This window comes from Convolutriloba macropyga, chromosome 6, assembly GCF_964194025.1.
Source record: "Convolutriloba macropyga chromosome 6, txConMacr16.3, whole genome shotgun sequence".
NCBI lineage: Eukaryota > Metazoa > Xenacoelomorpha > Acoela > Convolutidae > Convolutriloba > Convolutriloba macropyga.
In genome coordinates, this window is record NC_134473.1 from 52,158,707 (window position 1) to 52,185,168 (window position 26,462).

The window sequence follows — 26,462 nt, forward strand, 5'->3', positions numbered from 1 at the left end:
AACTTAGATTTTTTTATCATTTCATTTTATCAGTCAATCAATCAAATCAAAATAGATTTATTTTGAATTTTCTTTCGATTCGCGCTTTTTCCTTTTTTGTAAAATAACAAGGGCAATAGCACACGCCATCACACCTAATGACGCAACAGTTGCAGTCCATACACACGTTTCCATACCAAGGCGCTCCAGATCATCTCTGGCTGAGATTACTGTTGCTGCTGTAATACCGAAGCAAACTGAAACAAAACTAGATTTTAAAAATTTATTTAATCGATTACGCAATCGCAATTTTTCATTATGCATTACACACGGGTTTTATAGGAAAGAGTTCCAACTAGCGCGAAACTTAATTTTTGAGTCTTGTTATCAGTTGCTTATGACATACTCAAAAATTTTAATTGCCACCATTTGAGTAAGTGACAACCCACAGTTTGCTTTCTAAATCAAGAACTATTAAAACAAGTATTTTTATGTAATTACTAACCACTTTAGTAATTCTTTCCTAAAATGTAGTAAATCGTTAAATGCTACGCTGTTAGTTTGTATCGGGGGAAAATAGTGACAATAGTCATATAGTCTTGATTTTTCATTGAACTCATTAGATCTAAAATAGACTTTCTAACTTGTCTTTTTCGAAATGCTATTAACAAAAGGTTTTCATTAAGTTCTACATTTGCTTCACCTAATTCGCTCAAGAGTGTAATAAAGAGTGGAATAAAGAGTGTAATTATAGTGTATTTTTAAAAGTGTAATAAGGGTGTACTAAAGAGTGTAAAGAGTGTACATTAAAGTGTAATTTTCTCAAAATTACACTCTTACACTCTTATCCCTGCTAATTAAGAGTGGAATTGGCTTTACACCCTTATTCTCGCTTAATAACGGTGGAATACGGGTGTACGCTTCGGCCCGGGGATTAAAAATGATTAAAAGGTGCTTCACATTGAACCCAAGTTGCAGCGCTATACAAAAAAAGATCATTCCTAACCAAAGCATTTTTGACAGAAAAATAAGTACAGAAGATAGTGCTTATATATTTTGAAGTAATTTTTTGCATTGTGACTTCCCCCGTTATTTCAAGCTCTCTCCTGCAATTAGTCTGATCATAAAAACTTTGAAAAAACGTTACGAATTATGTAGTCCTTCAATAATCCAAGATTACAAAAAAAACAAACAAGTTTTATTGCAAGAACAAAACAGCCAACAAATAAGAGCAGCAAAATGATTATTCAATAAAAAAATTCAAATCGAAAATAAATACCCTATCGTTAAAGATCAGCGAAAAAGCGAATGAAAAATTAAACATGACCGACTAACGTCGGGCAAATTGCTCTCAAACGACCGGCGAAGGGTCGGCTTCGTCAGTACCTAGCCACCGTTTAGTGGGGTTAGTTTTAGCTTGATTGAAGGGGCTTGATATTAGGGTAATAGACGATGACATCATGCCACATAACAGCCGCTGAAGTGCTGCATCAACAAAAGAGTTAAGGAGAGAGAGAGAGAGAGAGTGCGAGATTAAACGTGAGCGAGAAAGAGAAGGAAAGAAACGCCAGCCAACACAGCGACATATTCAAAAAGAGCTAGGATTTTTTTCCAAGATGAGAAGATTCGACTCTAAAACTTCAAGTTTTGTAGACTTGTTAGTAATAAAATCATATAGAAAAAAAATGAAAATGCAAAATTCAAAATAAAAGTGTCGACATTTCGCAGTAGAGAAATTGCTCAAAAACATTTCTTGTCTCTAGATATTCGTCATGTAACCCAAGACTTAAAAACCTTCGTTGGCCAGTAAAGATTGTTAAACTCAGAAGAGGACAAAAATATTCAAAATTTTTAAAAACAATTGCAAATTTTAAAAAAATATTGTTAAAATCCGTAATATTAATATCTTCAGAACACCTTTCCATTGTCCAAAGAGACTATCTAGTATGCCTTTTTTAAGCTTTAAGCAGTTTCATTGGCTCATAGAGATCCATACACTTGGAACATGATATAAAATTTTCAAAAATTTTTTCAAATTAAAAATTATCGAAAAATTGCTGAAACTCGAGTCATTAAAACAATGATAACCATTGCATCAACTCTAGAAACTAAGCAACAGCTTAATACCAAACAACGAAGGTTAAAAAAACGACAAACAATTTCAAAAAACATGAAGATTGCAAAATTTTTTTCAAAAAAATGCTAAAACTCGTTAAGTGTTAAAAGCTTTAAAAACAATCCATTGCATCTAGTAACTATACAAAAAATTGTTATCAAACTTTAGAGGATGTTCCTTGTCTCCTGAGTCTAGATAAACCTCAACAATATGAAAAATTGTCAAAAACCTTGAAAAAATTGCAAGTTTTTTAAAACAAATCGATAAAATTTGTGATATTAAAAAGTTAAAAACCATTCCATTACCACTAAAAACAATGCAGCTACCTTATATCAATCATTTAAGCAGATTTTCTAAACACTGAGGCTTAAATACATTGAACAATTTCAATAAATGTAAAAGAAATTTAAAAAATGCTTTTTTTTTTCATAAAAATGCTAAAGTTCGTGATGTTAAAATCTTGAAAAAAAGTCCATTGCGTCTAGAAACTTTACAGTAACCTAAAATTAAACCCTAGAGGAGGCTCCTTGGCTCTTGAGGCTGGATAAATCTAAAAAACGACAAAATTTTTCAAAACCATGAAAAAATTTGCCAGTTTTTGTCAAAAAAAATTGCAAAAGTTTGCAATATTGAAATGTTGAAACCTTTCTATTACCACTAAAAACTGTGCAGTGACCTAATATCAAACCATAAAGTGGGTTCATTGACATCTAGGATTGATAAAACTCAAAAAATGACAAAATTTTTTAAAAGCATGTAAAATTTGCGTGTTTTTAGCGAGCGCTTGTTTGTCAGTAGCTAGCCACAAAGGGGGGTGGGGGTGCACCTGTGTTCTGATGGGGATGGCAACAATCAGGTGGGACAACAGCGCGGTGGGGGGTGCGGGGGCAACAGTGCTGGGTCAACAGTTGGGGGCGGGGTCTTCAATCTCTAAAAACAGCTCTTCACACCATAACTATGTCTCCAAAACAGTTTGAGCTGAAACACAGCTGAAAGGCCCTAAAAGCACTAAAGCCCCCTTTTATCCCGTCCATTGCTAGTTTCATCGTTTTGTCTCTTTTGACTATAATTACTATTGGGGATATAAAGTTTTTGTCGCTGCATTTGTCCAATTTTATTATATTGCCGTTCTCCTGTAATTTTTTGAGTTCTTCTTCGACCTGGTTTTGTAAGTGTATCGGTACCCTTCGACCTCGTTGGTGAACAAGCGTAAAATTTGTTTTAAAATTGGATTTCACTGTGTGGTTGATTGATCGTCCTATTGGTTTTATTAGACCGGGGAATTCTTCTTAAAAGTTTTGGTTATCCTGGTTTTCTATCATTGCGACATTCTTACCTTTGCGTAAAATTTGTTTTAAATTTGGATTTCACTGTGTGGTTGATTGATCGTCCTATTGGTTTTATTAGACCGGGGAATTCTTCTTTAAAGTTTTGGTTATCCTGGTTTTCTGTCATTGCGACATTCTTACCTTCTGAGTTTGGAGATGACTGTTGGTTGACTTGGATTCCTAGTCCTTGAAAGAAGTCTCGGCCGATTAGTGCTCTATGGTTGTTTAGTACCACGATGAGGTCGGCCCTTCCTGCGTTCCACCCATTGCATTGGACGTCGCAGTACAGTGTGCCTTTGTTCTCGATTCAGGTGTTTGTGATGCTTTTTAGGTTAGTTGGATTCTTCTTGCGACTACATCAACTGTTTTTGTCCCGTTCCTCTATCTCGTGGGCCATCCGCTTGGTAATTAGACTGTTTGAACTGCTGGAGTCTACCATAGCCCAATACTTGGTGTTTCCGAATTTACGAGTTTGGTAGGGGTTGTTGGTCCTTCCGTCGGGGAGACGAGATTCACTATGTAGTCCTCATCAGAGTTGTTTCTTATGCTCTCTCTCTCTCTCTCTCGTTGTTTAGAGAAACCATGTTTATGTTGTCTTCGTGTTGTGTCTCGTGCATCTCTTCGATTTCATTGTTGTTTCTGTTGTTGTTGCGGTTTAGGTTTGATAGGCATACCTTGGAGAGATGATTGGGCTTATTGCACTTTCGGCATGTTTGTCCGAACGCTTAACATTTGGCCCTGTGGTCTTGTGTCCAGGGTTGTCCGCAGTTTCTATAGTTGTGTTATACTTGTTGACTGTTTGACTGAGTGTTGTTATTGTTACCTCTGAACTGTGTGAATGTGCCTCTGGGCTGGCTATAGTTGCCTCTGAAATTTCCGTGGTACCTTGAGCTGGAGATTGCTAGAACGGCCTCCGATTAACCTACTATTGATAACATTGATGGGTCTGTTGTGGGCTTTGGCTGTATGGCTAATTGGCTTCGTGCGCCTAGTTCGCTATTGATGGCTAGTTCCAGTGCCTTTTCTGGATTCAGTGTTACCTTTAAGAGTTCTTTTTGTATTTCTGGGTCATTCATATTGGCGGTGAAGATGTCTCTTAACAGCCCGTCTTCTAATGTTCCCAGCTGGCAAAATTCTGCTAGGGATCTTAGGGCAGAATGGAATTGCTCCATAGTTTCTCCCTTTTGTTGACGTCTGGTTAGCAGCAAGTAGCGATCGAATGTTACGTTCCATGGTCGTATAAATGTCAACTCCAATTCTTCCCACAGTTGTAGTGTCGTGATGATCTCGACGTTTGTGTGGGGGTTTTTTCTTGTGTGTATCCTGCGTCCTTCTATTCCAATTTGTAGGTATACCATTAATTTTGCCTTCTTGTCAGCTACGTCCCATGGCTTGTCGCCGCACAACACCCCTACTCTGTCAATCAAGTTACACTCATTCTTCCATTTGGCTACTGCCTGACTGTATCTCGTGAGTCTCTCCTTCTCCATTGCTTGAGTTGGGTTGTTCACTGGTTGTTCCTCCACTGGTTCCGGGGGGTAAATGACTGTTGTCGGTTTCTCTCTTAGGAGTTCATCTAGTTCGATGTTTGTCTTTGCGACAAGGGCCATTTTGAGCTGACTTCTCCACTTTTCCCATGGAAGGGGGGTTGGAGCTGGGTTGTTCCCAAAGTGGTTCCAGTCATAATATGGTCCTTCCTTTTTCCGTTGACTGCGCCATGTGGTACTCAATTCCTTCGCGATATATTCTTATCCAGTGTACAACGAGATTGTTACGCACAGCTTCTATTTACGTTTGATAAAGGCAGACTGCACTTGATCTTTTCACTGTCTGTCTATTAGTGCGCAAGTACCTGTTACTTTGAGTAACCATGAAGAATCGCCCGGCGATTTCAATGCTAACAAAACATGATGAAATACATACTGCATACGATAGTTCTAATTCACAGCTTCAAAGATTAAGGAGTTTAGAGGTTATATTGTTACCCATGTACCACAAGGACGAAAAGTCAAAGGCGTCAGACGAAAAATCGGTCAATCGAAAAATCGCATAAAAAGAAGACCGACAGGATTAATATAATTGCTACAAACTTTGTTTGAGAGCAATTGATTATAGTCCCACAAATGCCTAGAAAATCAGCGTAAGTCAGAGTCAAAAAGCACACAATTGGAGAATTCAGCAGCCTACTTATACAATCTACCTAATAAATGCTAAAAATTCCAAGGAAATTGAATCTAAAAGCTAAATTATTAAAAGCAAAATTGTAACCCTTACGGAATGTGTTAATTTCTTCCGAATCTTTCCTAAGGCAATATAGTGAATAAAACTCTAGAAATTTTTTTCTTCATCTTAGAAAAAATAGACTAAGGACAGCAGACTTTAATTTTACTTACTTCCATCACCACTCTTAATACCATTCCTCCAAAAACGTAGAAAAATTGGGAGTGGAAAGCCACAAGTTACATCTTCAAAAACTCTACAACTAAATCTCACCCTGAAAGTGCTCAATATATGAAAACTACAAGTGCTGCGCTTCTGCATTTACGAAAAATGCCATGCTAAAGAAATAAAGGGTGAACACGATCAAACCGTTTTCTTGAGAAAGCCAGCCAACCACGAAACTGCAAACAGGATACCCAATTTGAATAAAATTTAACAGCAGCCGCAATTTTTGTTTTTACTTTTACTATATTGGTAGGGTTATTGATCCCGGTTGGTAACCGTTTGATGGGACACACAATTGGGTACACAATTCCGAAAAATTTAGATATAAAACTTGTGCAGCATTGCTGCTTGCGAAAAATTAAATCTAGTTTTCATTGAAAATTTTGCTAAAAACACATGTGATTTTTGTTCTGATAGGCTCATTCTTTCCTTTGGACAATTCCAGGTTATTCGTCCTCAAGTAGCAGCCAACTTTCTAATCTTTCAACTTCAAATCAAAGCACAACATAAAACAAGTCATACTTCACGAGTCATTTTTCGAAATCAAAAACTTAAACTTAGAGAATCGTCTTGTCATTATTATGCGTTTTCGAACAAACTCGGGCTGCTTAAATGATTTAGGTATTTTGTGCTTTAACTTTGCTAACTGTTCATTTGGATGCTGAAAGAGCTTAAAAGAATATTTCGGCGAACGGATTTCTGGTTGATCAAATCACGTGGTTAGGTCTGAGGGGTAAATGTATACTGCATTAAGTTATACAGTTCAACGAAAGAGGGGTGAAAAAAATCAAAACTGGATTTATATAAGTAAATTAAATGTAACAATCGAAACAAGCTGCTCATAACTTGATTAAATGGAATATACTTAAGCATTGATAAAGAGATTTGTTACAAAATTGAAACAGTTTACTTGATGCTCTATTCTACAGGGTAATTCTTCTAAATATTTTCCGATTTAAACACAAAAAAAAACAAAAAATTTTATTTCAATTCTTCAGCATTTTGAAGGCAGTAAACTGTTCGATACTTAAACATATTGTAGTTGCCGTTCCTTTTCTGATGTTGTTTCCCAAGCTTTGTGAACTTTAGATTTATTTGTTCAATGGTTAAAAAATTCAAAATCTATTTTTTGTATTTCAACAGTTTATTTAATCGCTAGAGGTTGTTGTAGAGAAAACTTTTGTAACCATCGCAAATCAGACGATTTTCTTTCAAATTATTTGTGTGAGCAGTTTTAATTGCATTTGGATTTAATTAGGCAGGCTTTAGTACGGGGAGGTTAACAGAGGAGGACGCAAAACATTTGGTTGATGTGACAAAAAGAGGGCTTTCAATTCATCCACTACGAACCGTTGGACAAAACCAAGCAGACTTATTTGTTTGCTTTCCATGAACCTCAAACCTATCAGCTCGTCTATTTGCAAGCCTAAATGTCCAACTTTAGGAAATTATTTTGGGGTGTCAAGAGCTGGCTTGGGTCAGGAAATATAACACGCGGGTCTGCAGTGTGATATGATTTCTATAGACAGAAAACTTTTATCTCTTCATTAGCTTAAGTCAGCAGTACAATTATAGGTTAGCAAACTCCACTGCAACCTCGAGAGTTTCTAAGTTTGAATTTTATGAATTTTCTCATAACATAAGTTGTTCAGAAAAATTGATGATAAAAATTATCAAACTAAAAATCCAATGGCCATAAAAAAGGGCGAGAAATCTCCTCGACAGCAAACAACGGGGTATGAAAAATATATTTCTTAAATAGATACCCTAGAGCAAATGAAGAACAAATTTTTTCGTGACGAAAATGAAATCTTTTTAGATTTTCTAATTTGTTGCTCTTTAAATGAACAAATGACAAAATACGAAGTAGAGTTAAAATTGCATAACAAGCATTAATCAGTGCTACCTTCTATCATAGCTCAATCAATTTATTTACGCCTGTCAACATATTCAGTAACTTACCATCACTTTAAAATCATAAAAGTATTGAATTTGAAACCCAAACTCGAACTATCTTGCTAACAAGCAAAAATGATCTGTTTAAAATTTGAAAATGATATCATTAAATATTGATAAGGAGATTGGATAAAACTTTAAAACAGTTACCTTGAAGCTCTATTCTACACTGCAATTCATCAAAAAAATTTTAACAATCTAATTTCAAAAAAATTAATTCAATTCTGCAGCTTTATTAATGCAAAAAAAATATTCGACACTTCAACACACTGCAGAGGCTTTTTTTATGTTGCTTTCCAAGATTTGTCAATTTTTAGGCACAATTGCTAAACAAAAATCCATAATCCAATTTTTTTTTCAACAGTTTTTTAATAGTGAAAAGTTTTTGCACCGAAAATTTTTAAACCTTTGTAATTAACCCATTTCAGACTAAATTCTTAAAATTACTGGCGTCTGCAGACGGGTTGGTTTTAAGTAGGCTTGCTTTGTACGGAAAGAATGAGTGGGAGGACTCCAAAATGTAGATGGGACAAAAAGAGTTCTTTAATTTGATCCGCTACAAGCCGTTGGACTGAAATCAACTTCCTAATCAGCTTGCTCTGGATTAACTTCAATTTTTTTACTAGCAATTTTTCAGTTAAAAAATTATTGTGGGTGTTAGAGGGTTGCTTTTGTTCAAGAAACTAAACAGTCGGGTCTGCGGTTCGATATGATTTCTATACACAAAACAGTTTGTCTCTTCGGTAGCTGAAAACAGCAGTAGAGTTAGATGGTAGCAAGAACCACTCCATCGATTCTGTGGTATAGTATGACTTATTATGGACGGGGCTATCAACTTGAAAATACCAAAACCGTTTAATTTTAGTTATTTTAATTTAGTTCATTTTGTTTATCTTTTAGTTCTAATTTCATTGTCAATTTCCTGTTTGAAGATCAAATCTTCATATTTCACCTTTATTCAATTTGTTTACATATTTTAACTGAAATCATTATCTGTTCATGTAGTCTTGTGATTTGAGTTGCCGCGTTCGAAAACATTTAGTTGTGATCAAATTGTTGATCAAATTCAGTTAATTTTAATTTCATCATTCTTCTCAAATCTTAGTTGCCTCTCTTTTAATTCAAGTTTAGTTGCCCCTCTTTTAATCTGAGATTCGCTCCGCTAATCATTCAATTGTATCAAAACAATTATAAGCCCCAATTCGCTAAGCGAAATAAAAGTCTGAAAATTAGAGCTAAATCCGCGTCGCTAATTGCACAAATAATTAGCATTCAGAAAATTGGATTTTCAACATAAAAAATTAGTAGCGAATTCGCTCCGCGAATTAGCCAATAATTCTGAACGATAAATCCTGTAATTTGGCACCGCTACATTCACAATGAAGACAGTAACGAAATCTGTATGAAATGGCGCAGCCAGCCCGTGAATCACAAAAGACACCGCTGTCGATAGAACGGCCTACTTCAGATCCTCCAATAAGATGAGAAAAGTTGCGCATTCAAGTTAAACTTGCTATTCTTGCACACGAAAACATCACACTAGATACGCTTCTTCAACCAAAACCAACAACTGTACGACTACCAGCTGAACCGAAGTATGAGATGGCAATTGAAGATGCAACGGAAGAAACAGAAAAGGATCGACAAATAAGGAACAGCCAATTGAAACTTCAATGGGACTTGAAATGTCAAAAAATAACGGAGACATGTGTCTTATGCGGAGAACAACCATGGCATCTCTGTGACCAAAAAGGTGTTTCACTTTTGTATCTTAGCATCGGAACAGAGGGAAGACGTCTTATAACACAAAAACTTACTCACAATATCATCTACGATCTCACTACCCTCAAACTCTGGGAGAGGATGAAGATAGCGTTCATTCGTCCTAGAAATATTACCTCCGATCACTATTTGTTTTTCTCATGAAAGCAGAAAAAGGCGAAACATTAGAAAAATTCTACAGTATTTTAAAAAAAATTGGCGAAAAATTGCGATTTCGAAAATCGAGAACAGGTGATAATCAGAGACATATTCATCACGAATATGTTGGACGACGATATTCAACGTGAAATCCTTCGCGATACAGTCGACCCTGAAAGAGCACTCAGTATAGCTGTAAATATGGAGATGGGCCATCAAAATCATCAACGAATTTCATCAAACAACAATAACAGCGCAGCCGGAAGTACAATAAATGCTATACAATCCTTCAATAGATTTCGCGGCGCGGGTGCACGCGGAAATGAGTCAGGCAGAGTAGCAGTCAATTGAGCAGCGATTGGTCAATCTAGAGGATGTGGTCAGTTTTGGATCCCAAATACATTGCCAGGTTTGCCCTGCTCTGGGTAAGAAATGCAATCATTGTGGTTTGCTCAACCATTTCGCAAATGTATGTCGGAAAAAATTAAATAACACACGAAATTCTTGTCAAGATAATTGCATCAATAATGTAGAAACTGCTGAAGCTACAGAACAAAATACACATTCTGAAAATCAAAATGTTAATTATATAAACTATAATGAACAATTCAAGACTACGATTCTTCGGACGATAATTACGTTGCAACGAAAGAAAACATAAGCACACGCCTACTGCACTGCAAAATATGACAATAACAATTGGAAATACAGATTGTCATTTGCTCCTCCATTCCGGTAGTGGTTGTACTATTATCAATATGTCACTTGCCAGGGAAATAATGCTTAATTGTGCCCAATCTCAATGGTCAAAGAAAAAACCACTCGAATTAAAGATTTTTCGAATGATATAGTTGAAACATTGGTAACCCTAAAAACGCCAGTTCGTTGTAATGATTGGAAAATTCAAAAAGCAAAAATCATGGTAGTAGCAGACGGATTTAGACGGATTTAGACCCATTCTTGGACGTGATCTTTTTGACCAATTGGGGATAACAATCTCACAAAAGCCTTGCCCGAACATAGAAATCAACAACATAAAAAACACCCTGTGCAATAAAAACAATCACTGGCAAAAGAATTTCCTGAACTAATCTCACGAACAGGAAAATCGAAACACCATACAGTCAATTCAAAATTTCACAGATCGTGTCACGCATCAAAAAGGGAGAAAAGTGTCACGCATCAAAAAGGACCAATTCATCTTCAACCAAAAATACAAATCGAACTAAAAAAATTTTAAATGAAGGACATATCGAAAAATTGACAAATTGCTCCGATCAGTTTTTCATATCTCCGATCGTTATAACAGTCAAAAAGGATCAATCAATCAAAATAGCTTTAGATTCGAAAACCTTGAATAAAGCTATCCACAATCACAAACACTGTCAACCGCACCGCAAGAGACAGCTTTTTTTACGACACTCGATTTGCAGTACGCTTATAGTCAATAAAATATACATAGTGATGCGGCCCGCCATTGTAATTTTAATCTTGTATGCGGAGATATGACCGGCACTTATCGTTTCAAAACGGGATCTTACGTTCTAACGGATATGCCAGCAGAATTCCGAAAAGCAATTGATTGTACACTCGCCGGCTTAACTTATACATTCTGTTTTTTAAACGATATACTGATAGCAAGTAGAGGCGGATTTGAACAACAACTCGGGGAAATGTTTAATAAAATTAGATCAAGAAAACCTTCACATCAATCTTGCAAAATGTCACTTTGCAAAAGACAAAAATGAATGGCTTGGACATAGCATCACTCAAACAGGTAAAACACCATTAACGAATAAAACAGATGCAATCGAAAAATCTCTATCATCACCCTCAAAATCGTTATTATCACCCTCAAATCTCAAAAAACTCCTATCCTTTATGGGATCAGTTCATCATCTGGGCAAATTTATTCCTAATCTGTCCCAATTGTGTTATCCACTTAGACCTCTACTGAAAGAAAACACAAAATTAATTTGGACGGATGAAGGTGAAGAACAATACAAATTGATAAAAGAGAAGATTGCTGAAAAAACAGAAAATAAGCATTCTAATCCTGACCTAGAAACACGTATAAAATGTGATGCTTCACGTAAAGGTTTGGGTTGTGCATAAGAGCAACGAACTCCAAACGGTTGGCACACCGTGGCTTTTGCATCGCAATTTTTGAGTTCTGTAGAAGATCGATACAGCATCAATGAACTCGAACTATTGGGTGTTGTTTGATCTATTGAACATTTCAAGTATTATTTATATGGCAAGCCATTCATTGTGATAACTGATCATAGAGCTTTGCTTTCGATCCTGAGAGAAAATAGAGCTAACAAATCTTAAAAGAGTCGACTAACACGTTGGATCGATAGACTACTACCTTTCGATTTTACGATAGATCATCTGCCTGGTTTAAAAATGGGACTTGTTGACTATATCTTTCGCGATCCGCCACAAAAAGCCGTTAATATATCTGCTTATGACGAGCAATTCATAGTTGCTAAATTGGAAGTGATTAAACGCAGCGTTAAACGCTTCTTATTAAATGCTGAGAATTACATCGATTTTGCAAAGCGAAATCCGCTTAGAAAACAAGCCTCAAATACCCCACATTCCACTAACAAATTATGCAGTGAATTCGCACCTCGAAATCCAGAATGTTCTGTAATTACGGAAAATGATGATACAATTAGCAAATTGGCACCAAATAAATCAATTTCGAATATCCAAATCGAGACAGCAAACATTCCACACTCCCTTTTTGCCTTAAACCACCCTACAAAACAGTCGCCCAAAAATTGAAATAATTTTCAACGAATCGCAAGCAAATTCCAAATTGTAATCATGATGTCCAACTCCGACGACGAAACCCTAATGCAAGTAAAGCCCTCAACAGCATCTAAGGTCAGATTTGCAGACAAGGCAGGCCCATCCACGGCTCCCGCAGTGCCAGCAACAACCTCAACGCCCAATACAGATGCTACAACGGTCACCTCGCCATCTACGGATGATCTATATACGGACGCCTTCAATTTCGCGCTGACCAAAATATTTTCAAGTTTCTTGATGGCAAGCCCGACTTCAAAGAACGCGATCCTCAAAGAGATCAGAGACTGCGTTCTGACGGAAAACGAGGACAAATGTAAACAGATTTCTCCATACATCCGTAGTTTTTGCAAGGACTTACACGTTAAGAATGGATGTGTATGCATCGACGACAGAATTGCAATACCGAATTCGAGCAAGGATGCCTACGTGGAGGCAATTCACGCAACACACCCAGGAAGCTGGGGAATGACAGATATGGCGGCACATGCATGGTGGTCGTACATGCATCGTGATATAATAACAAAAACGGCAAGTTGCAACCGCTGTGCCGAAATTGGTAAAAACTTATAGTCTATTATTCCGGCTAGCAAATGGGCACCATTAAAATTATGCAAAGTACCAAATGAAGAAACTCAAATTGACTCTGGCGGACCAATTCATAATTAAAAAAGCAAGAATTTTATTTCCTTGCGTGTATAGATCGATTTTCTAAATTTCCGACAGCGGAGGTACTTGATAGAGCTAATGCAGATAATATTTTGAAATTCCTTCAAGAATATATTTTGCTATACGGAATACCTTGTTCTATTAGATTAGACCAAGCGCGATGCCAAACTGGTCAACAAATTAAAGCATTTTGTAATGGAAATAATGTACATTTAATTGAAGCTCCAATACACGACCACAGAGCAATCCGACTTGTTGAAAGGCTAATTCAAACAATCAAGAACCGTTTAGCTTGTATTAAAACGGTGGCGCGAAAACAATTTAATTTGAAAGCATCGATAAATTCTATTATTTACCAACTATGTATATGCCGTCAAAAGACTATAAATATATCACCATTTGAAGCACATTTTCGCCAAAAGCAAATACTCCCTTAATTAATATTTCAACGGAACCTGATCCGTGTAGTCTCACGTATAAAGGAATTTTGAATGAATATTTAGACATGGACACAGTCCGTTGGGAGGAGCTAATTTCGGAGGAGAACTGGGATCTAGAGGCCAGAAGCGACACAGAGTTGGAACAAAACAAGGATAGACTGAGCAAAGATGCGGCCAGAAGGAAGAACGCAGATCCAGAAAAAGAATCTAGAATAATTCCTGACCTTGATGTTGGTCTGGCAGTGCCACGGACGGAGACTTCCCTTTCAGTAAAACTGGCCATGAAAAAACCAAAGACCAAAAAGTCAAAGAAAAGCCCTGATGGGCTTTACGAGGCTCTGGCGCCTGGTTCTTCAGTAGTCAAGACAGACGCTTATACTTCCATCATAAAAGAACCAGGGAAATGAGAAGTCACAATTCGCAATTCTGAATTGGAAAAATTTGGGACAAAGGCTGAGCGCCAAACAGATCTTCAAATATACGCAAATAGGAGGCCGAAAGTAACGTCAGGGAAGATAACTGAGGACCTGATCAATCAACATGCGAGAGAGGCGAGGAAGAAGTTGGAGGGGAACAAGAAAATGAAACACAGAAAGATTCCAGACGATGCCAGTGCCGTTTCATCCATACATTCCAACGTAACAAGAGCGCTAAAAGTGCGAATGCCGATCAAACCTAAGAAAACAGTTGTACCCGCACCGCCAAAGGGCAGCCACCCTCTGAAAATTTGAGTGATTCCGCGCGGCCAATGGAGCTACCATTATCATCAATCGTAATTGCGGAGCCACCATCAAAGTCAAAAAGGAAAGCTGCAACCAAAGCAACTACAGCTCTACAGCCAGCAACGAAAAGGAAAAGATCTTCTCCGTCAATTACGGAATCAGACGAGTCCTTAGCGTCAGTTCAAACATGCCTGCCGACAACTTCATTGTTTTTGTCTACTTCGCGAAGCAAAAGAAGGCAGTTAATCAAGCAAACCCAAATCCAAAATAAGTCGATCGTTTCCTCAATCAAGAAAACTGCAGCCACAAGCCAAAATGTAGAAACGGACAATACAGTGGGCCCATATTCTCCAGTACAAACGTACCCGACTCAGTACTATATTTCACCAACTTACGAGTTTGCCAGTAAAGTCCATGACAATTGGAGAAGCAGAAAGACTATATGAAAGCGATTCAGATTAAAAATTTTACAAACAATATAGTATTATTTATAGTAACCAGTAAATATTGTATTAAATTCTTGAAAAACACTTCGTCGTTTGTTTTTGCCCAGGGGAAATGTGGTATAGTATGACTTAGTATGGACGGGGCTCTCAATTTGGAAATACCAAATCCGTTTAATTTTAGTTATTTTAATTTAGTTCACTTTGTTTATCTTTTAGTTCTAATTTCATTGTCAATTTCTTGTTTGAAGATCAAATCTTCATATTTCACGTTTATACAATTTGTTTACATATTTTAACTGAAATCATTGTCTGTTCATGTACTCTTGTGATTTGAGTTGCCGCGTTTGGAAGCATTTAGATGTGATCAAGTTGTTAATCAAATTCAGTTAATTTTAATTTCATCATTCTCCTCAAATCTTAATTCAAGTTCAGTTGCCTCTCTTTTAATCTGAAATTCGCTCCGCTAATCATTCAATTGTATCGAAACAATCATAAGCCTCAATTCGCTAAGCGAAATACAAGTATGAAAATTAGAGCTAAATCCGCGTCGCTAATTGCACAAATATTTAACATTCAGAAAATTGGATTTTCAGCATACAAAATTAGTAGCGAATTCGCTCCGCGAAATAGCCAATATTTCTGAACGATAAATCCTGTAATGTGGAACCGATAAATTCACTCTGAATACAGTAACGAAATCTGTATCACAGATTACAAGACAGATTCTGTCTTTGAAGTTTATGTAATTTCCCATTGACAAAATTGGTTAGAAAAACTGATCATGAAAACATGAAACCAAAAAACCAATGGCAATAAAAGTGGAGAGAAATCTCCTCGGCAACAAATAACGGAGATTGGAAAAATATATTTCTTAAAAAGACGCCCAGAGCAGATACATAAAGAAGATGAAGATAAAACTATATTTGCATGACAAACAATATTCAAAGAATTATTCTATCACAGCCCCAACGATTTGTTCACGCTTGTCAAAACATTTAATAACTATCACTTTAACACCATAAATGAAGTGAAACTTGAACTCAATTTTGAACTACCTCCCTATTACCAAATCATTATGTTCTCGTAAGCATAAGTTACGAAATCCAACTCAAACTGGAACAACCTCGCTATAACCACATCATTATTGTCTCGTATGCGTAAATTATGAAATCCATTTGTAGTTCGACAAATTAGATCCAATGGAGTGTGAGCTACCAAATTTGTTGAGGCCAGTTTCAGCAATTCTTGCTATAAACATATCAATTGAGAGAGCTTGGGGAAACTTATCAATTATGCCGACAGTCAAAGTCCGTTAATTGCTCAAAAACAGTAAACCAATATTTTTAATCTGAAAAAATTTTTATAGTTAAAGGTTTTCGCAGATAAAATGTTTTAAACTTTTGCAGCTAACTCTTTTCAGACGAAAATGACTGGCAAATAACTGGCGTGAAATTTCCTTGCAAATAACTGGCGTGTGCAGACGGGTTTAATTAAGGTACGCTTGCCTTAGTACGGGAAGAATGAATGGGGGAAGATGCAAAAATGTGGAAGGAACAAAAGAATCTTTTCAATAGATCCACTAAAAGCCATTGGACTGAATTAAGCTTCCTAATCAGTTTGCTTTGGATTGTCTTCAAATTTAATTACCCGCAAATGTTTAAAAAAAACTCATTGTGGGGATTTAAAGGGTGGCATTTGGTTAAGAAACAAAACAGTCGGTTCTGCAGTTTGATATGAATTCTCGGCACAAAAAAAGTTTGTCTCTCCAGTAGCTGAATACAGCAGTAGAATTAGATACTAGCAAGCGCCACTCCACTTCCATTGCTTCCTAGACAGATTCTGACTTGGAAATTTATAATATTTCGCATTTACGAAATTGTTTAGAGAAAATGATCATGAAAATATCAAACGAAAAAAATAATGGCGATAAAAGTGGCGAGAAATTTCCTCGGCAGCAGATATCGGGGTATGAAAAAACATATATTTTAAATAGACGCCCTAGAGCAAATGAAGATTAAAGATGAAGACAGAGCTAGAAAGGAGAGTTTAAAATAACTTGAAAAGCAAAATTCAATTCTATTACAGCTCTAACGATTTGTTCAGGCTTGTATCTACTAGTAACTATCACTTTAAAATAACAAGGGAAGTGAAACTGAAATTAAACTACCTCGCTATCACCAAATCCTTATTGTCTCGTATTCATAAAATGCGAAATCCAACTTAAACTGGAACTCACTTTCTATCACCAAATTGTGTTTTTCTCGTATGCATAAATTACAAAATCCATTTGTATTTCAACGAATCAAGATCAAATGAAGTGTGAGCTACTGAGTTCGGTGGGCCATTTCCATTGAATTTTGCTATAATCATAATAGTTGAGATAGCGTGGGGAAACTTATTATGTATGCCAACACCCAAAATCCGTGAATTCACTTAACCTGTTCAATCAAGTAGCCTTTAAAGTAGCTTTTGTTCAATCAACGATGCAATTTTTTGCGTAAACCAGATGACCAGCAACAAAATTAAAGCTTGAAAAAGAACCCAAAATCAATTGAAACTCGTTTACTTTGGCGTATTAAACTGTCAAACGGTGAATATTGAATCACAATTCTTGAGCGGCAGCTTACCTGTCTTGGTTTTGTAAAACTTTTGATTTTGTCAAAAAATTTCTTTTGAATTAATTTTCTAAGAGAGATACTTTGTACGAAATACAAAAGCAACTTCTCTAGACTTTAAGTAAGAAATTCTGGGACTAAGAACGTTTTACTTTTTAGAAATGCGCTGCACAACAGTAGCCAATTTATAGGGCTTCAAATATGGTGCGGGTTTTCCTGGATTCTAATTATTTCATTAGTTCAAACTAAATTAGTTTTCAAAGCGAAGCTGGACGATTAGTTTCTGGGACTAATGGAGTATCTAGTACTATTAAGGAATTCTATAGTAGAGCAAATAATACAGTTCACAAACTCTAATAGCAAAAATGTAATATCCAGACAGATTTAAAAGGGCTAAAACGAACTGGGTGGTGTAAAGCTTTTTTGTCATTGATAAGAAAGCAGCTTTTACTTTTATGCATTGGCTAGAAAACTAGCTATGAATGATGTCTTGCGCTTGCGTTTGCAAAATTTGACACCAAAAATTTCTTGAATATATCTTAGGAACTTTAGAAATGCCTCCAAGCAAGTTCTTTTAAAAATTTAAAGCCGCTTTTTTCTCTAACCTCCTTGAATAAAATTCATTTATCCGTTTACATTCCCAAACTACTCTCTGATAAATCAATCTATATAAATGGTGTTTATTTCAAAATCTTTTGGACTTTTTACAAAACTTTAAGACCCGTCACAGGCACCAGATTCGCAGTTATATTCTCTGCAATTTTTTTTCTTACCTTAACTATTTTATCTCTTTCATATACCCAGAAAAGATTAGGCCAAAAAAATGTAATTAGTTGTTTGGTAAAATGGATGCTGAATTATCAATAGCTTGATGAGGCATTTTAGCTCCTATAGTTTGATGTTACATGCATATTAAAATTTCCCTTTAAAAAATTTGTTAATAGTTATCTTTTTTAATGCGATTAAATAATTCAAGCACTTTCGAGACTTTACTCTTGCTATTTTTATCCTTAAGGGTTATTGCAAATTATGTTCAGGAAATCAAGACTTTACTTAATATTCATGAATTTGTTGTTTCTTGGTATCTTTTTGTGCCCCATATGTCACAAATTTGTATATGCAGCGGTTTTACATCATTTTTTAAAATAACTAGAATCTGTAACCTTGCAAGATTGCCATAACAAGTAATGCAACTAGATAGCACAAAGTCTGTTCACAACTGCAGCCCAAACAGACTGCACAGAGAATAAGCACGGTGATGCTGCAACCAACAGCAAAGAAGTGACACGCCGCTTGTACTTGGTGATCTGTGGCTGAAACCAAAACAATCTTTGGATCAAACTTTTGATGTGAAATTATATTATTTCTTTTAGGGAGGAAACAGAAATTCATATTCTAAAAGTATAAAGATAATTTAACAGAGAAATTGATTTAAATAGATGGGAGCGTGATTTATGAAATCACACCGCCAGTCAATGAAAATGAATACGATTTATCAATTTATACCATGCTAATTTTTAAGCAAGAGCTGCATAAGTTCCCAAGTTTACATCTAAAAAACGCAGGAAACTTTTTAGATGTAGGCAACAGCCAACAAATGACTCACTAATGTTAACGAAACGAAATTTAACGGGGGGGGGGGGGGGGGGGTCAAGAGATGGGGGTAGGGTGGGAGGGCTGGATGAGACGAGAGGTGGGTCCAAATCGCCAGGTGGAGGAGGTTGGACTGGGGTTGTGTTGGGGGGGGGGGGGTTTAGAGGGGGTGTGGGTGACTGAGGGGGTCAAATATTTAAGATTAAACAAAACCTCCTGACGTCAGAGGAATTTTTCTCGAACGACTAGTTGCAGCTCTACTCTATTGTAGAATGCTTCAGTTAGGTGCGGGGGGGGGGGGGGGGTGGTTCAAATGAATTCATTGGAGGTTATTATATAGCACTATAACCACTGATAACGACTAACGTTTACAATAATTGCATTAAAATTCATTCGAGGGCAATTAAGAAACCCCCATCATATTATGAAATTGTCTCCTCAAAAGAAATTTTGTGTCTACTTTCTTAGAGTCTAATAAACCCAAAGACTCTAAGAGAACTTAATGCGCTCCGTGCGCTACTTTTTTAACCGTTTTTTAAGACGAAAAGTCAAATGGGTCACACGAAGAAATGGTGAAGTAAAAAATTGTATTAAAAAAGACCACAGGAGTAGTAATGTGCTAAACGTCAAAAGTAAGTTAGCAACCCCTAATTTTTTGAAGCAAAAATTTGATTTTTGACGTGATATTACTCCATCTTACAATCAAATTTCTGAAAATTTTTTAGACCTTTCATCCCCTTGGCTAGTGCAATTGCTTTTTTTATGAATTTCGGATATTACGTAGCTGTAACTCACCAGAAACTGCAATGTAAATTGATGAAATACATCCAAATCTCACAAGAATATGAAAATTGTCATGATGTTACATTTTATTCTCATCTTTTTCTCTCTAATAATTAACACAAATGAAAATCTAATTATAGTTAAAAACTTATCACATTTTGATAATTTTTTGACAATGAAATTTGGAATATGTTCATCAACTTTACATTACTGTATCTAACAACTGACCATTACGTTTATTCGGAATTTCATAGAAAGGCGACCACTAGCCAAAAAATATTAATGGTGCAAAAAATAATTCCGAAAATTGATTCCAAAAAGTAATAATAATAATTTAAAATTCGAATGTTTGCTTCTCAAAACTAGGTGTCACTCACTTTCCTTTGACGTTCTGTATGTTTAATTAACAAAAAATTTTTGATTGCTTTAGTTTTATACTGAATTTAATCGTTTAAAAAATAGTGGATTATAACCGTTCATAACAATTAGTCCGTCCGCGCAAACAAATATTTTGTAACTAAACAACATTTTCCAAGATAGAAGATTGAATCGAAGAGATATGAAAAGTTAATTGTGGAACAAATGCTACATTTTCGTGGTTCTCAAGCAATCTCATGCTCATGTACATATCTGCCGTTTTCCGAATATCTGTGTCCCAACTTTAAGGGACAAGCTGTTTGTTAATCCTCGACGGTTATCAAAGCTTTGAGCTCGAAAAGGGCTCTATTTCTCTTTAGAACATTTAACAACTATGTCAACATCCAAATATGCTTTCAGTTGACTGATGGAGGCGTTGATACCAAAAATCTTAGGTGTTCAAAAAAGTAAAAAAAAAACAAAAAAGTTCTGAAAACGTTTTTAAAATGTCATTAAGAATTTTAACTTATAGTTTCCAGGCCTTAAAATTTTCAGGAATTGTTCTTCATAGTTTTCATACTTCCTGGAGTATAGTCCCAGAGTAAACCAGTACTGAATCATGATATTAGATTTCTGTACATTGCTCTTGCCATAGTATGAGCATGTCACTTTTTACCCTGCGCAGACAAAAAATCAGTCAACAAATGGGTTCCATGAATATAATCTGGTCAGTTAAAAACCCAATTCTTAGATTTTGCTGTGCAACCTAACTTAGCAGTCTTTGGAAAATCTAGCCAGTATTATAAACAGTTTGCAAATACCATAAAAAACTTTCAAAAATAGAAGATTTTGTGCTTAGAATATTAATTGAATTGATCAATCAAATTTTCTTACGAGGAATTGAACATAATGGGTAGTTTTCAGACATATTAGGTTCAATTATATTATAGTCAAAATTTCCCGATCAGGTTTCCCAATCAAGAATTTTTGGTTCATTCCCATGCTGTTTAGATCAAGTCGTCAAATAATGAAAATCTCTACAATTTAAAGTTAGAATGAAAAACAAAGGCTGTTCTGTATTTCAAAAATATTCAATAAAAATTGTTTTCCAAATTTTCAAACCTTCACTGAAGTTTTTCTTCGTTAATCCAGCGAGCGTTTTTTCTTCAATCAAATAACCCTCTCTAAATTTGTCTTTTATCCATCTGTGCATGATGTGCATGCTGCGTGAACGTTTGTTTTTCATTATTTCTGGCGTAAAAATAGCCAATATAATTTTGGATTTATTTAAAAATCAATCTATATTTTTGTTCGTTTTTAAGAAATGTTTTATCTGTTCCTCTTATTTTGCTCAAGTGTTATCTAGAAAGATAATAAAATATCTTTTTAGTGCATTTTTGGGTCAATTTGTTTAAAGAAACAACAGTTAACCATTGAGAAACCTTTCTGCTTTTATTCAGGCATCTGTTTTCCAGTTTGAGTTCAGTAGTTGTTAACAAAGAACAACATCTTCACCCATAACAGAATATGATTTTTGTTTTATAAAATTATTGTTTACATTCAATACTGCAGTTTGGATTCTTTATTTGAGTAATTATTCAATAATCTCGCTAATGAAAAGACTGTGAGAGCATTAATCACAGGTCAGATATAAATGGCAAGTTGTTGAAGTGCATAGGAAGAAATATTTGCTAACTTGTCCTAAATCCGTTGGGCTAGCTCTCTTGCTTCAATAAAACAGGCTGAAATTTTTGGGGAAAAAAATCAGATATTAGTGTGGGAGAAACACAGCAACAAATTCAAACAAATGAATACTGATGTCAAAAAATTTCGACAATCTTTTTGCCATCAATGTTTTTTCATTCTGCATAAATTGATTATTTGCCGTTTGAACGCATCACGTTAAAATTATAGACAGGAGGATGACTCAAAAATTTATATTAGAAGTTATATTAGAATTTATATTTTCAAGAATTTAGTACGTCAGTCAAAATTAGTTGAAGTAAACCCACGCGTAATTATCAACTCCTATTTATTAGAAAACTATAGGCACTATATAGTTGATCATAATTTTATCTCATAAGTTAGACTTTAAAAAAATTTGGAAGACCAAAATTGTCAAAGCACAAATTACCACATTTAAATACCATTATACCAGCAATTAACTCTCAAACTTCGTCATCTATAGCTTTAATATCATAACTCATTCGAAAGTCTCATTAATATTTTCAATGAGATAAACCACATTACCGTACCTTGTAGTTGCAAACTGTCATAGGTCTCTTCTTTCCTGAACAGAAATCACATGTGTGATATTAATTACGGCGTTGGATATTAGGTGAAAGCTCAGTTAGGTGAAACCAAATTTCTTACCTATTTGGCAAAAATTTAAAAATTGTCCAATAATTTTTCCCAAAATTTGGCGAAAAGCAATTAAAACACTAATAGACGGTACTTCGAAATCTGTATATTAGTACTCAACTGTCCCAAACAATTGTCTTAACAAGGTAATAGCTTACAAAAACCCAAACAATTGTCCTTTAACTGAGCAATCTGCAGCATGTCAGTTTAGCTCCAACCCACAATTATTTTTCTCGAAGTTTTCCTCGTCCCATAGCTCTAAACTATTTAGAATGAAGCAAATTAAAAAATAAAATTTTCGTCATTTCCTCTGTAACTTTTGACAAAATACTTTGCGATATCACTGAATGGCGTAAAAACGATGTAAAAGCTTGAAAAATAGGACAATTTAGTTCTAGTCATTTATATGTTAGGATAATTGCTAGGGGCACTTGAGTACTTTGTAACGTTAAGCTGACTTTGAAGTATTATCTTTATGTGTTTCAATTGATTTTCGCCTTATTTCACCGAAGTTAATTAAAAATTTTCCCCTGCATGCTGCAAAAATTGGCTTTGCCTTATCGAGCTTTCGACACATTTTCCATCCCCCATTAATTAAGGTGGTGTTCAAGAAAAGAGGTCAGGCAAGCCAAAAAAATTGGAACACTTTTTTTGAAATGTTCCTAGCGTGCCCTCGGTTTCCCAATAACCGGTCCGCAGTTTCAAACCCTAGTCGAGGCTAAAAGTTTATCTTGCAAGATCTTGCAATATTCTTTGAACAAAAGTTTATCTTGTAAGATTTTGCAATAAAAAGTTTATCTTGCAAGATCTTGCAAGAAAAAGTTTATCTTGCAAAATCTTGCAAGAAAAAGTTCTTGAAAGATTCTTGAAAATAAACAAACCACGTTTATAAACATGAATCACAAAAATTTGAGCCAAAACAAATGGCAAATAAGTATACAGTGACAGAGTTGGCATCTACGGCAAATGAATTATCTCATTTAAGTAAGTATTTTTGAGAAAATCCTGGCAAGACGAGTTGGTTATAATATGAGAATCTGGCCACTTATTGCAGAAAAATGGTTGTCTTCCAATTTCTGTTTCCAAAATCCAACCTCAAGTCCTTTTTTCGAATCTTATTCTTAATTTGACGATTTTTTTTCGTCGACTTCCTTTTGTCAACGCCAAAATATGTGTACAGTCATATATTAGAAGTGTTAAATCGTAACATAGCTTTTTGGATGGAGAATGTAGTTTTGTTTAAGATTGTGAAGCATTTTTCTGATAGTGTTTTTTCTGTTGCCGTTTAAGGTGAAAATGAACCAGAAAGAAAAAATCTTTAACTATTTCCATTTGCTCGCATTTTTCCGACGGTGTATTTTTTTTTTGAAATTTAACAAAATCATAATTTATTTATTCAAAGAGTCTCAAAACTTAAAAAGTTACCACTGCAAGTTACGTTTATAGTACTAAAGGCATGGGATATTGTTTTCCGTTGTTGATCGACAACTTCTTCCACTTTAATCAGAAAAATATCTTAAATTCTGTTGAAATTGAAATAAACTGGTTTCGGATCTTTTCCGTTTGTGCCCCCCCAGTACGTTATGCGCCCCCCAGTTACAGAGCACGTGCCATTACATAGTAAATCACTATGTGAAAATATTGCACGTGCGTCTGGGGGGTGCAAATAATATGCGCCAACTAAGCTGGGGGGGGGGGCACAAACGGAAAAGATCCCTGGTTTCCATTATGCAATTTGGCGCACTTTCTTGCTTTCATATTCTGTCAGAGCCAATTTTTCTTAATTTGTGTTGTTTAACTTAATAATTTACGAGTCTGTTGTTTCTGTTCACCCTGTCTTCTTGTAAATTTGAATGTTCTAAAAGGAAAAACTGAAAAATTTCAAAAATTATCTGTTTTCGACATGACAACGGAGCTATTATGGAACCCAGTTGTTTTCCAATGTGTTGAGGTAATACTAGCAGAGCAGTTTGGTATATAAGTCATTGATATGCACGCTTATGCACATTGATATGCACATCTTGTCCGTTTTTTGCGTTTTTTGGTGTTCGTGTTTTGTGCACATCGTGCTCGTTTTTTTTGCGTTTTTCTGTGTTCCTGTTTTGGGCACATCGTGCCCGTTTTTTGCGTTCTTTGGTGTTCTTGTTTTGGGCACATCGTGCCCCTTCCTTTTGCCATTTTCGGGTTTTTAAATATTGTATGTTTTAGAAAAATTATCTTGCAGACGGAAATCATCTTTGGCGGAAACCATCTTCAAACAACTTCTTCGCCAAGGAAGCAATGAAGAAAACAGAAAGCCAAGAAAACAGAAATGAAAAAACCAGGAAAAGTTTTTAAAAAACGAAGATCGAAAGACCCTTTTCTGATGCCTTAGATTAATATTTTTCTGATGTTTTTACTTTTCGGCTTAATTTTGTCGATGCCAAATTATGTGTACATTCATATCTTGCAACGTTTTTTTTCTGCGATTATAGGTCATAAGAATAGGTGCTGGAGGCAGAAGACCAACTTTGAAATTTAAAAAAGCTATCTTGTAAGATTCTTGAAAGAAAAGTGTATCTTGTAAGATTCTTGAAAGAAAAGGTGTATCTTGTAAGATTCTTGCAAGAAAAAAGTTTATCTTGAAAGATCTTGCAAGATTTTGGAAGAAATTCTTGCAAGACGATGCATCGTCTTGCAAGATTCTGCCAGAATCTTGCAAGATCTTGCAAGATAAACTTTTTTTCCGACTAGGGAATTGCTGTCGGTTGGGGTTGGTAACCACTAGATGACACAAAAAGGGCGTATTGTATTTCTTTGGTACATTGGAATATATTAATGGATGAACAAACTATATGCACAGTTTATGGTGGGATTATTACATAATTATTACAAAACTTTGGGCTTGTTTGTTTTTGCGTCGGCTTACTTTTCGGCATACTTTGCGTTCACCATTAATTAACCAAATCATTCATTCCCTTTTCATTCATTTAATTGGAACGCATTCAATTGCTGACAACGCGTCACGTTTCTCAAAAATTTGTGACTATTGTTGCCAATTTTTAAACATGCCCGCGTATTAAAAATAAACGAACAACGGCAGCCAAAACCCACCCACTGGATCCCTAGTCACATTTTCCGGATCCTAAAAGAAATCCAAAAATAATTACTACTTATTTTTTTCCGTCCGAACGCTTAATTGCCAGAAAATAATTTTGCATTTTTGATGCATCTTTTGCACATTTTATGCAACCTGTTTTTGTATTAAAATTGAATAACACTTATATAATCTGCGCAAAAGTTTCATAAAACAAAAGAAGTCTTACTTTCCATCGATATCGAAACATGCCACCAGATAAAGCAAAAAAGATACACAGGCAAAGCATATTGCAACAACTAAAACTTTTTTGGATTTATCCATCTAGCTTCATAATTTTGTTCAAATGAAGATTTGTTTTCCTCTAAGCATGACCTGGCCCTTTATTAGACGATATGAATGTCATAAACAAAAACGGTATTTTTGCATTGAATCGCTGCGCTTTAATGAAAACAGTCGCATTTAATTCAGTTCTCCGTTATATTTAGAAAACCTACATACTAGGTAAAATAGTACTCTAAAACAATACAAAGATCTGATGAATTCTAATATCTTTGCCCCTAAGAGTACAAAAAAAATAATTGAATCTATTGATGTCTCCCCAGAATTTTTCAGTACCCTCATTTACAAATGATGTGCTGTTGTGTATTAAGTTTCTACATAAAAAAGCGGATCTTTTCCGTTTCTGCCCCCCTCCTCCCCCCCCCCCCCCCCACCAGTACGTTATGCGCACCCCAGATACAGAGCACGTGCCATTACATAGTAAATCATGTAAAAATATGGCACGTGCGTCTGGGGGGCGCAAATAATATGCGCCCACTAAGCGGGGGGGGGGCACA

General features: G+C 35.6%; 2 protein-coding genes across 2 annotated transcripts in view; one reads left to right on the top strand and one right to left on the bottom strand.

Annotated features, from left to right (window-relative positions):
- LOC142341745 (uncharacterized) lies at nucleotides 1-25,970 on the bottom strand. The gene is made up of 4 exons (XM_075392923.1): nucleotides 25,853-25,970; nucleotides 22,442-22,476; nucleotides 18,617-18,766; nucleotides 1-236 (listed from the first exon to the last, which is right to left on the bottom strand). The coding sequence occupies exons 1-4, from the start codon at nucleotides 25,945-25,947 to the stop codon at nucleotides 58-60; spliced, it is 459 nt and encodes a 152-aa protein (XP_075249038.1). The 5' UTR covers nucleotides 25,948-25,970; the 3' UTR covers nucleotides 1-57.
- The window catches only part of LOC142341744 (E3 ubiquitin ligase Rnf121-like), a 168,264-nt gene continuing 154,073 nt past the window's right edge, over nucleotides 12,272-26,462 (top strand). Inside the window, exon 1 of the mRNA XM_075392922.1 lies at nucleotides 12,272-12,282. The gene's annotated coding sequence lies outside the window, so the exon portion shown is untranslated. The remainder of the gene's footprint in view (nucleotides 12,283-26,462) is intronic.